The sequence below is a fragment of the Malaclemys terrapin genome, chromosome 17 (assembly GCF_027887155.1).
Source record: "Malaclemys terrapin pileata isolate rMalTer1 chromosome 17, rMalTer1.hap1, whole genome shotgun sequence".
In the NCBI taxonomy this organism is placed as follows: domain Eukaryota; kingdom Metazoa; phylum Chordata; order Testudines; family Emydidae; genus Malaclemys; species Malaclemys terrapin.
In genome coordinates this window covers 23,660,588-23,673,479 of record NC_071521.1, presented here as the reverse complement: position 1 = coordinate 23,673,479, position 12,892 = coordinate 23,660,588, and the positions used below count along the sequence as shown (strand labels likewise).

The 12,892-nt window shown below is 58.1% G+C and overlaps 1 protein-coding gene across 1 annotated transcript in view; it reads left to right on the top strand.

Moving 5' to 3' along the window:
• Positions 1 to 12,892, top strand: part of MAMDC4 (MAM domain containing 4) — a 94,582-nt gene that overhangs the window by 60,267 nt on the left and 21,423 nt on the right. Inside the window, exons 11-16 of the mRNA XM_054007076.1 lie at positions 4,226 to 4,316; positions 8,509 to 8,664; positions 10,585 to 10,713; positions 11,100 to 11,231; positions 11,679 to 11,809; positions 12,377 to 12,488. Of these exons, the coding sequence (XP_053863051.1) occupies positions 4,226 to 4,316; positions 8,509 to 8,664; positions 10,585 to 10,713; positions 11,100 to 11,231; positions 11,679 to 11,809; positions 12,377 to 12,488 (751 nt within the window). The remainder of the gene's footprint in view (positions 1 to 4,225; positions 4,317 to 8,508; positions 8,665 to 10,584; positions 10,714 to 11,099; positions 11,232 to 11,678; positions 11,810 to 12,376; positions 12,489 to 12,892) is intronic.

The following is a 12,892-nucleotide window of genomic DNA, read 5'->3' as shown; positions in this document are numbered from 1 at the left end:
TACCATCACACAACCTAAACACTGACCCCTCCGTACCCTACACACTGACCTACCATCACACAGCCTAAACACTGACCCCTCCGTACCCTACACACTGACCTACCATCACACAGCCTAAACACTGACCCCTCCGTACCCTACACACTGACCTACCATTACACAGCCTAAACACTGACCCACCTCCATACCCTACACACTGACCTACCATCACACAGCCTAAACACTGACCCCTCCGTACCCTACACACTGACCCACCTCCATCACACAGCCTAAACACTGACCTCTCCGTACCTTACACACTGACCTACCATCACACAGCCTACACACTGACCCCTCCGTACCCTACACACTTACCTACCATCACACAGCCTAAACACTGACCACTCCGTACCCTACACACTGACCCACCCTCATGACACAGCCCAAACACTGACCCACCTCCACACCTTACACACTGTCCCACCTCCATCCCACAGCCTAAACACTGACCGACCTCCACATCCTAAACACTGACCCACCTCCGTACCCTACACACTGACCTACCATCACACAGCCTAAACACTGACCCCTCCGTACCCTACACACTGACCCACCTCCATACCCTACACACTGACCTACCATCACACAGCCTAAACACTGACCCCTCCGTACCCTACACACTGACCTACCATCACACAGCCTAAACACTGACCCCTCCGTACCCTACACACTGACCTACCATCACACAGCCTAAACACTGACCCCTCCGTACCCTACACACTGACCTACCATCACACAGCCTAAACACTGACCCCTCCGTACCCTACACACTGACCTACCATTACACAGCCTAAACACTGACCCACCTCCATACCCTACACACTGACCTACCATCACACAGCCTAAACACTTACCCCTCCGTACCCTACAGACTGACCCACCTCCATCACACAGCCTAAACACTGACCTCTCCGTACCTTACACACTGACCTACCATCACACAGCCTGAACACTGACCCCTCCGTACCCTACACACTGACCTACCATCACACAGCCTAAACACTGACCCCTCCGTACCCTACACACTGACCTACCATCACACAGCCTAAACACTGACCCCTCCGTACCCTACACACTGACCTACCATCACACAGCCTAAACACTGACCTCTCCGTACCCTACACACTGACCTACCATCACACAGCCTAAACACTGACCTCTCCGTACCCTACACACTGACCTACCATCACACAGCCTAAACACTGACCCCTCCGTACCCTACACACTGACCTACCATCACACAGCCTAAACACTGACCACTCCATACCCTACACACTGACCTACCATCACACAGCCTAAACACTGACCACTCCGTACCCTACACACTGACCTACCATCACACAGCCTAAACACTGACCTCTCCGTACCCTACACACTGACCTACCATCACACAGCCTACACACTGACCCCTCCGTACCCTACACACTTACCTACCATCACACAGCCTAAACACTGACCACTCCGTACCCTACACACTGACCCACCCTCATGACACAGCCCAAACACTGACCCACCTCCACACCTTACACACTGTCCCACCTCCATCCCACAGCCTAAACACTGACCGACCTCCACATCCTAAACACTGACCCACCTCCGTACCCTACACACTGACCTACCATCACACAGCCTAAACACTGACCCCTCCGTACCCTACACACTGACCCACCTCCATACCCTACACACTGACCTACCATCACACAGCCTAAACACTGACCCCTCCGTACCCTACACACTGACCTACCATCACACAGCCTAAACACTGACCCCTCCGTACCCTACACACTGACCTACCATCACACAGCCTAAACACTGACCCCTCCGTACCCTACACACTGACCTACCATCACACAGCCTAAACACTGACCCCTCCGTACCCTACACACTGACCTACCATTACACAGCCTAAACACTGACCCACCTCCATACCCTACACACTGACCTACCATCACACAGCCTAAACACTGACCCCTCCGTACCCTACACACTGACCCACCTCCATCACACAGCCTAAACACTGACCTCTCCGTACCTTACACACTGACCTACCATCACACAGCCTACACACTGACCCCTCCGTACCCTACACACTTACCTACCATCACACAGCCTAAACACTGACCACTCCGTACCCTACACACTGACCTACCATCACACAGCCTAAACACTGACCCCTCCGTACCCTACACACTGACCTACCATCACACAGCCTAAACACTGACCACTCCGTACCCTACACACTGACCTACCATCACACAGCCTAAACACTGATCCCTCCGTACCCTACACACTGACCTACCATCACACAGCCTGAACACTGACCCCTCCGTACCCTACACACTGACCTACCATCACACAGCCTAAACACTGACCCCTCCGTACCCTACACACTGACCTACCATCACACAGCCTAAACACTGACCCCTCCGTACCCTACACACTGACCTACCATCACACAGCCTAAACACTGACCTCTCCGTACCGTACACACTGACCTACCATCACACAGCCTAAACACTGACCCCTCCGTACCCTACACACTGACCTACCATCACACAGCCTAAACACTGACCACTCCGTACCCTACACACTGACCTACCATCAAACAGCCTAAACACTGACCACTCCGTACCCTACACACTGACCTACCATCACACAGCCTAAACACTGACCTCTCCGTACCCTACACACTGACCTACCATCACACAGCCTAAACACTGACCCCTCCGTACCCTACACACTGACCCACCTCCATACCCTACACACTGACCTACCATCACACAGCCTAAACACTGACCACTCCGTACCCTACACACTGACCTACCATCACACAGCCTAAACACTGACCCCTCCGTACCCTACACACTGACCTACCATCACACAGCCTAAACACTGACCCCTCCGTACCATACACACTGACCTACCATCACACAGCCTAAACACTGACCACTCCGTACCCTACACACTGACCTACCATCACACAGCCTAAACACTGACCCACCTCCATACCCTACACACTGACCTACCATCACACAGCCTAAACACTGACCCCTCCGTACCATACACACTGACCTACCATCACACAGCCTAAACACTGACCCCTCCGTACCCTACACACTGACCTACCATCACACAGCCTAAACACTGACCCCTCCGTACCCTACACACTGACCTACCATCACACAGCCTAAACACTGACCCCTCCTTACCCTACACACTGACCTACCATCACACAGCCTAAACACTGACCTCTCCGTACCCTACACACTGACCTACCATCACACAGCCTAAACACTGACCCCTCCGTACCCTACACACTGACCTACCATCACACAGCCTAAACACTGACCACTCCATACCCTACACACTGACCTACCATCACACAGCCTAAACACTGACCCCTCCGTACCCTACACACTGACCTACCATCACACAGCCTAAACACTGACCCCTCCGTACCCTACACACTGACCTACCATCACACAGCCTAAACACTGGACCCACCTCCATACCCTACACACTGACCTACCATCCCACAGCCTAAACACTGACCCCTCCGTACCCTACACACTGACCTACCATCACACAGCCTAAACACTGACCCCTCCGTACCCTACACACTGACCTACCATCACACAGCCTAAACATTGACCCCTCGGTACCCTACACACTGACCTACCATCACACAGCCTAAACACTGACCACTCCGTACCCTACACACTCACCTACCATCACACAGCCTAAACACTGACCCCTCCGTACCCTACACACTGACCTACCATCACACAGCCTAAACACTGACCTCTCCGTACCCTACACACTGACCCACCTCCATACCCTATGCACTGACCTACTATTGCATACGCATTCATTGCACAGACCCACCGTATGTCCCCCCCGCCCCACCCATATGCCCTGAAACCATCTCCATGTAAGCCAAGCTTCCTCTGGGAAACGAATCACGCCAGTATCGGTCTTCATCACAGCATACCATTTGCTTTCATTTGCCTATTAGGCGATGACCCTTCCATCCTCTGTCTCGCAGCCTCTTGCAGTTCCAGCAGACACCTCTGGCTGGGACTCTGTGGGGCGGGCCCCATTCCTGTGTGACGTCTGGGGTGTCCTGAAGGGGAGCAGGCGCTAGCCTGCTCCCTCCTGTTACCCGTAGCTCATTCTGTCCCTGCAGATCGTTCTTGAGGGCGTGATCGGAACAGGACACAAAGGCAGCATGGCCTTGGATGACCTGGTTCTATCTCCGGGCTGCGTCCTGGCTGCAGGTGAGCAGCCAGACAGGTCCCTCTGCTCACTCTTTGCCAGCTGCTGGACTGGAGTTTTAACCCTTAACTCCCTCTGCACGGGACTAATGGGCAGGGCAAGGTTAGTCCTGTCGCTGATGGCAGCTTCTTCAGGTCAACCTCAGAGCTGTGAGGTCATCCACTCCTGACTCCCTGTTCGCCATGCAGCACAGCATGGCTTAATATCTCTCTGCCTCTCTCTCCAGCTAGCCGTCTGTCTGCCCCATACACCCCCTCTAGCTATAGCCCCAGGCAGAGGCAGATTAAGATTTCCTGGGGCCCTGGGCCAGAGCAAGTGTGTGTAGTCATAGAATCATAGACTATCAGGGTTGGAAGGGACCTCAGGAGGTCATCTAGTCCAACCCCCTGCATATATATAGTCCCACCCCACTCCATCCACCTGTAGCCCCGCCTCTGTTCTGCCCCTTCTGCCTGTGGCCCCGTCCAGAGCCCCACCCCTTTCTGCCTCTTCCCCGGCAAGGAGTCCAGGAGAGCTGGCTGTATTTTAAAGAAGCCTTATTGAGGGCGCAGGAACAAACCATCCCGAAGTGCAGAAAGAATAGCAAATATGGCAGCAACCAGCTTGGCTTAACAGTGAAATCTTTGGTGAGCTTAAACTCAAACAGGAAGCTTCCAAGAAGTGGAAATTTGGACAGATAACTAGGGAGGAGTATAAAAATACTGCTTGAGCATGCAGGGGTGTAATCGGAAAGGCCAAGGCACACTTGGAGTTGCAGCTAGTAAGGGATGTTAAGAGTAACAAGAAGAGTTTCTACAGGTATGTTAGCAGCAAGAAGAAGGTCAGGGAAAGTGTGGGCCCCTTACTGAATGGGGGAGGCAACCCTAATGAGAGATGATGTGGAAAAAGCTGAAGTACTCAATGCTTTTTTTGCCTCGGTCTTCACACACAAGGGCAGCTCCCACACTGCTACACTGGGCAGCACAGTATGGGGAGGAGGTGAGCAGCCCTCAGTGGTGAAAGAACAGGTTAAGGACTATTTAGAAAAGCTGGATGTGCACAAGTCCATTGGTCCAGATCTAATGCATCCAAAGGTGCTGAGGGAGTTGGCTGATGTGATTGCAGAGCCATTGGTCATTATTTTTGAAAACTTGTGGCAATCGGGATAGATCTCCGACGATTGGAAAAAGGCAAATATAGTGCCCATATTTAAAAAAGGGAAGAAAGAGAACCCGGAGAACTACAGACAGGTCAGCTTCACTTCAGTCCCCGGCAAAATCATGGAGCAGGTACTCAAGGAATCCATTTTGAAGCACCTGGAGGAGATGAAGGTGATTGGGAACAGTCAACATGGATTCACCAAGGGCAAGTCATGCCTGACTAACCTGCTTGCCTTCTATGAGGAGATAACTGGCTCTGTGGATATGGGGAAAGTGGTGGATGTGATATATCTTGACTTTAGCAGAGCTTTTGATACAATCTCCCACAGTATTCTTTCCAGCAAGTTAAAAAAGTATGGACTGGATGAATGGACTATAAGGTGGATAGAAAGCTGGCTAGATTGTCAGGCTCAACGGGTAGTGTTCAACATCTTTATTAATCATCTGGATGATGGGATGAATTGCACCCTCAGCAAGTTTGCAGATGACACTAAGCTGGGGGGAGAGGTCGATACGCTGGAAGGTAGGGATAGGGTCCAGAGTGACCTAGACAAATTGGAGGATTGGGCCAAAAGAAATCTGATGAGGTTCAACAAGGACAAGTGCAGAGTCCTACACTTAGGAAGGAAGAATCCCATTCACTGCTACAGGCTGGGGACTGACTGGCTAAGCAGCAGTTCTGCAGAAAAGGACCTGGGGATTACAGTGGATGAGAGGCTGGAGATGAGTCAGCAGTGTGCCCTTGTTGCCAAGAAGGCCAAGGGCATATTGGGCCGTATTAGTAGGAGCATTGCCAGCAGATCGAGGGAAGTGATTATTCCCCTCTATTCGACACTGGTGAGGCCACACCTGGAGTATTGCATCCAGTTTTGGCCCCCCCCACTACAGAAGGGATGTAGACAAATTGGAGAGAATCCAGTGGAGGGCAACGGAAATAATTAGGGGGCTGGGGCACATGACTTACGAGGGGAAGCTGAGGGAACTGGGGTTATTTAGTCTGCAGAAGAGAAGAGTGAGGGGGGATTTGATAGCAGCCTTCAACTACATGAAGGGGGGTACCAAAGACGATGGAGCTCGGCTGTTGTCAGTGGTGGCAGATGACAGAACAAGAAGCAACGGTCTCAAGTTGCAGTGGGGGAGGTCTAGGTTGGATAGTAGGAAACACTATTTCACTAGGAGGGTGGTGAAGCACTGGAATGGGTTACTTAGGGAGGTGGTGGAATCTCCTTGCTTGGAGGTTTTTAAGGTCAGACTTGACAAAGCCTTGGCTGAGATGATTTAGTTGGTGTTGGTCCTGCTTTGAGCAGGGGATTGGACTAGATGACCTCCTGAGGTCTCTTCCACCCATGATATTCTATAATTTCACCACCCCACTGCAGCCCCACAACCCTTTTGGCATCTTTCTGTCCCCCCATGGCCCCAAGACTACAGAAGCTCTGTCCCTGCGCCATGGCCCCGGGGCACCGCAGGGAGTGAGAGCTCCTCCAGTCCCAGAGCCACAGTGGGGATCCGGGTGCTGGGGCTTCCCCTGCTACACCACGCGCTTCTGTGGGGGACCAAGGTCAGGGCATGGGGTCTTCTCCCACCATGGGCTTCTGCCAGGGACAGGGTTGAGGGCCTCCTGGGGGGACTTCCCCTGCCCGGGAGCTTCTGCTGGGGACGGGATTGGACTGGGGCTGGGGGGGGCCTTCCCCCATCCCACAGCTTCTGCCGGGGAAGCGGTTGGGGGCGCTGCTTCTGAGGAGCGGGGTTGGGGCACGGGGTCTTCTCCCGTCCGGTGCTGCTGTGGTGGAGCAGGGCTGAGGTGCGGGGGCTTTGCCCGCCCGGCAGCTGGGGCTCCAGGTTTCTGCTGCCCAGCGTCGGATTTTTTCTGGGGGCTCCCCAGGTGGCTGCGGCTAATCCACCACTGGCCCCAGATCCCCTCCCGGGCCCTGCCATGTTTATTCCCTCAGCCAACTTTGTCATAAGCCAGGCAAGTGTCCCATCGACACACCCAGAAGCCAGGAAATCTCCACCCAGCCCTTGTGACCTACCCCTCCTGCCCCCTCTCCCCCAGCCCCCTCCTCCCACCCCCACACATGGGAAGCCTTTACAGGTGCAGCCACTCCCTGGCTACCCATGGTGCACCAGGCAAGGCAGGCTGGGGAGAGCTGGGATAGGGGAGGGACTGTGGGCTGGGGTTCAAGGGGAAGCCTGGGGGCTGGGCTCACGACTCAAGCCGTGGTCTGGGCCTAGGGTTACCATACGTCCGGTTTTTCCCGGACATGTCCGGCTTTTCGGTAATCAAACCCCCGTCCGGGGGGAATTTCCAAAAAGCCGAACATGTCCGGGAAAAATACTCCCAGCTTCCAGCATCCCTGGCTTACCTTAGAGCGGGCTCCAGTGACTGCTGCTGCTCCCTGACTCCTGTGCTCTGTAAGAGCCGAGCTGCCCGAGAGCTACCGGCTTCGGGCAGCCCCCAGACCTCCGGACCCTGCGCCCCCAAAGCCCAGGAGGGGAAGTGCCCGGCCAGCAGCGCAGGGTCCAGAGGCATGGGGACTGCCCAAAGCTGGTAGCACTCGGGCAGCTCTTTTCACGTGGCTGGGAGGGAGGACGAGGGGGAATGCGGGGCGCTCAGAGGAGGGGGCGGAATTGGGGCAAGGAATGGGCGGGGCCAGGACCCCGTGGAATGTCCTCTTTTTTAAAACCTTAAATCTGGTAACCCTATCTGGGCCACACTGGCTGGTCATATGGCGCTGGCTCTTCCACGGCTACAGTGCGTGGCACAGGCGCCGGGTGGGCCTTTGCCAGAGTGTCGTGAGGGGAGGGGAGGCTGGGCTGGGGAACAGGAGGGAAACAGTCCAGGCCTCTCCTGGAGGGACCCACACTCTGAAGAGCAGAGAGCTTCCCCTCCGGTCTCACTCCCCTTAACCTTTCAGTGCGGCTTGTGCTAAGGAGCCATCGGAGGGGCCTTCAGTGCCCCGGCTGGGTCTGCGTTTGCAGGCAGTTAGCTGAGCACAGAGGCCCAGTACAGCCCCCGCCGTAGTGCCCCCTGACCCGCTCTCGCCCTCTCCAGGCAGTCAGGTCATCACTCCCCGGCCTTCCTCCACTGACCCCACCACGCCCTGCACCGCGCAGGAGTTTGCCTGCGACAATACGAAGTGCATCAGCGCGGAGCTGGCCTGCGACTTTACAGAGACGTGTGAAGACAGCTCCGACGAGACGTACTGTGGTAAAGGATCACGCAGCGGCTGGCCTGGGTGGGAGAAAACTCCATGGTGCAGTGATATTAACATGGGGCGCGGGACTGAGAGCACCAGCTAGTGCGCCCAGATTGTGGGCAGGGGCTGGGCACACACCTCCAACGCCCCTGAGTCCTGACCTGCCGCCCCGCTGCTATCCCAGCCCCGGGATCCCTGCACACACCGCTCTGCCAATGCCCCTAAGTCCTGACCTGCCTCCCCGCTGCTATCCCAGCCCCGGGATCCCTGCACCCACCGCTCTGCCAACACCCGAGTCCTGACCTGCCTCCCCGCTGCTATCCCAGCCCCGGGATCCCTGCACACACTGCTCTGCCAACGCCCCTAAGTCCTGACCTGCCTCCCCGCTGCTATCCCAGCCCCGGGATCCCTGCACCCACCGCTCTGCCAACACCCGAGTCCTGACCTGCCTCCCCGCTGCTATCCCAGCCCCGGGATCCCTGCACCCACCACTCTGCCAACGACCCTGAGTCCTGACCTGCCTCCCCGCTGCTATCCCAGCCCTGGGATCCCTGCACCCACCACTCTGCCAACGCCCCAGTCCTGACCTGCCTCCCCGCTGCTATCCCAGCCCTGGGATCCCTGCACCCACCACTCTGCCAGCGCCCGAGTCCTGACCTGCCTCCCCGCTGCTATCCCAGCCCTGGGATCCCTGCACCCACCGCTCTGCCAACGCCCCTGAGTCCTGACCTGCCTCCCCGCTGCTATCCCAGCCCTGGGATCCCTGCACCCACCGCTCTGCCAACGCCCCTGAGTCCTGACCTGCCTCCCCGCTGCTATCCCAGCCCTGGGATCCCTGCACCCACCGCTCTGCCAACGCCCCTGAGTCCTGACCTGCCTCCCCGCTGCTATCCCAGCCCTGGGATCCCTGCACCCACCGCTCTGCCAACGCCCCTGAGTCCTGACCCGCCTCCCCGCTGCTATCCCAGCCCTGGGATCCCTGTACCCACCACTCTGCCAACGCCCGAGTCCTGACCTGCCTCCCCGCTGCTATCCCAGCCCTGGGATCCCTGCACACACCGCTCTGCCAACGCCCCTGAGTCCTGATCTGCCTCCCCGCTGCTATCCCAGCCCTGGGATCCCTGCACCCACCACTCTGCCAACGCCCCTGAGTCCTGACCTGCCTCCCTGCTGCTATCCCAGCCTGTTCTGCCCTCCCAGCCGCAGATTTCCTCCCTGCTCACATCTCTGGATTGTGCAGTGCTTTTGTGCTTCTGAATCTGCTCAGTAAGGACCGTGCTGAGCCCACTCGATGACAGCCGGGGCTTCAACACAGGCACTGGACACACTGCATATCCAAACCCTGGCTCCTTGCCTAGTGCTGCTGTTTTCCACTGAGCAGATGGGAATGCCCAGAAGCCTGCTCAGGATCAGGGCCCCATTGTGCTAGATTCTCTGCAGACACAGAGATAAACTCGCTCCAGCTCCGAGAACTGCCAGGCCAGGAACCTCCCTTTGGAAAGTCACCTGGGCGTCACAGGTAGCCACATGAATGCCTATGGGACATGCCTGGGGGCCTAGCCCTGGTCAATGAGTGAAGTCCAGGTGCAAGGAGTGGTCATGCTGTAGCACAGTGGGCAGAGAGGAAACCTCAGCCCAGGGGAGTCAGGCAGGCCCAGGCACCTACCCAGCAAGGCCATCCACAGCTCCCCAGGCAGCCTGGGTCCATGGGGCGCAGGGTAATGCGCTGGCTTAACCCTTGCCTTGTCTAGCCAAGGCCGGAGTGCATGAGATCATGGATCCACTGCTTACCCACCGGTGCTGATGGCTGTGGGCACAGACGACTGCAGTAGCACACGCCTTCAGGGGCTCTTGGCACGGCCTGGCAAGAGGCTTTGTGCTCCCGGTGGCTGGGGCCCAGACAAGGCTAGTGAAAACTTGGTGTGTTCCAGGGGCATCGACCTTCGAGACCGGGGCTAGGGGCTGGAAGGACATCAGTGTGGGCCAGCTGCAGTGGGCGAGGCAGAACGCCAGCGAGGCCTTACTGCCTGGGACAGACCACACCACCAACACCTCCACAGGTGAGACCACCCGCAAGGGAGCCCCCTGCCCGTATGCAGCTGAGACCCCTGCCCCCCCACCCTTCCACCAGTGAAACCCCCCCACCCCATCACCCCACAAGGGAGACCTACCCACCCCCTAACCCGCCCTATAGGGGAGACCCCCTGCCCCTACAAAAGTGAGATTCCCCTGCAAGGGAGACCTCCCACCCCATCACCCCACAAGGAAGACCTACCTGCTCCCTGCCCCTTCGCAGGTGAGACTCCTGCCCCCTGGGGGCAGTGGGAGAGGGGAAGGGTGGCAGGCAGTGCCTGGGGGAATGGTGGAGGGGAGGGGGCAGACGGTGCCTGGGGGCAGTGAGGGAGGGGTGACCATTCCCCCGCCGTGGCCTGTGTTTCCTGCCTAGGGAGTTATCTGGGCGTGGTGCTGGCTCCAGGCCAGATGGTGTCCGTGGCCAGGGCTCGCACCCCTGTTCTGGGCCCCTCGGGCCTGGCCTGCTCCGTGGAGATGCACTACTGGCTGCACAGCGACCTCCAAGGTACCCGCGCTCGCTGGCCCCGGCCGAGCTCTGCTCAGCTCTCCAGCGCGGGGGGAGGGGTCCTATGCCCCGTCCCCCACAACATGCCCATGTCGTAGCACTCCTGGGGGGGGCCTTAGGTGCTGCAGGGGGAGGAGGCAGCCATGTTCTGCCTATCTGCCCCAGGGAAGAGGTTTCTCTGAGCCCCACCATCCCATCCCCAGCCCCAGGCAGTGCAGACCCAGCCTCCCTGCTGGACGTGATCTCCCCCACCCCCCCCATCAGAGCAGCAAGGAGTCACCAGACGGGTCACTGCCGGGTAATGAGCTTGGCTGCCTGGCTCGGATCCCCCTGCCTGACACAGCTGCTGGTCCTGGGCCCTGCCATGCTGGGTGGGCTCCCAAGGATGCTGCCAGGCCAGCGGCTAGGGCCAGAGGCTGCCCCGCCATCCCACTCTCCCTTTGCTAGGGTTCATTGCGCTCGGCATCGTGGATCATGCCCTGGGGACACACAGGCTGGCGTGGCACACGCAGGGCAATGGCAGCATGGCGTGGAAACACATCACCGTTCCGCTTGGGGAGAAAGCCAGACCCTTCCAGGTGGGCAACGCAGCCTACACACTCCTCGTGGGCGCTCCGAGGGCCCCCCCAGCACATGCAGCTTGGGCACAGCCTTCCGTCAGTGCTGCAGCCCAAGAGCAAAGCACTGAGCCGGGGTAACCCGGAGGTTAAATGGGGCGAGGGGACAGGCTGGTCAGGGGACAGGATGGAACCGGAGCCCTGCATGTCTCGGTGCTGACTCCAATCCAGCCGGGAGCAGTGCCCAAACTCAGCCCCAGCCAATGGCTGGAGGGTGGCCAATCTCAGACCATCTCCATCCTGGGGAGACAGGCAGGGGTCCCAGCAACGACTGGCTTCTAGCTGTCAGATGCCAGGGGCTGAGTGGGCCCCAGAGACGGAGCTCCTGTCTCGCTCCCAGGGGGGCCCCTGCAGGGTGGGATGTGAGGGGGCCACTGCCCATCCACCGCCAGGCTGCCCCACAGCACCTCTCCCCGTTGTGCTGAATTTGCACAGAGACTTCAGGGCCCCGAGTGTGCGGAGGGGACTGTGGGGCCAGGATGGGGCGTGTGTGGCGCCATGGCGCTTACCAGGCTGCTGTCCCCTCAGCTGGAGCTGAGTGCCCTGGTGAAGCTGCGCGGCCCCGTGGTGCAGAGTGCTGCTGTGGACGATGTTGCGTTTGTGAACTGCGACCCCCACTTTACCCCTCCAGACGCCTCGGGTACGTCTCTCCCTGGGGCACCGCAGGACCCCCAGGGAAACGGGAATGGGACACTTGACCTACTTCTGCCTCTGGGGGGCCTGGACTCCCCAGCCCTGACCCATTCATGCTCCGGGGCTTGGTTCCAGCTGGTGCCAGGTGCAGGATTTGCTCCTTTCCATGGGTTAGTTACTACCACCACATGAAGAGCAGATTAACAACAGGCTGTGGCCATGGGGTGGCTCTAGCTTTTTTGCTGCCCCAAGCATGGCAGGGAGGCTGCCTTCGGCGGCGCGCCTGTGGGAGGTCCCGCGGCTTCGGCATACCCGCCGCCGAATCCACGGGACTGGCGGACCTCCCGCAGGCAAGCCGCCGAAGGCTGCCTGACTGCCGCCCTCGCAGGAAACAGCAGGGCGCCCCCTGCG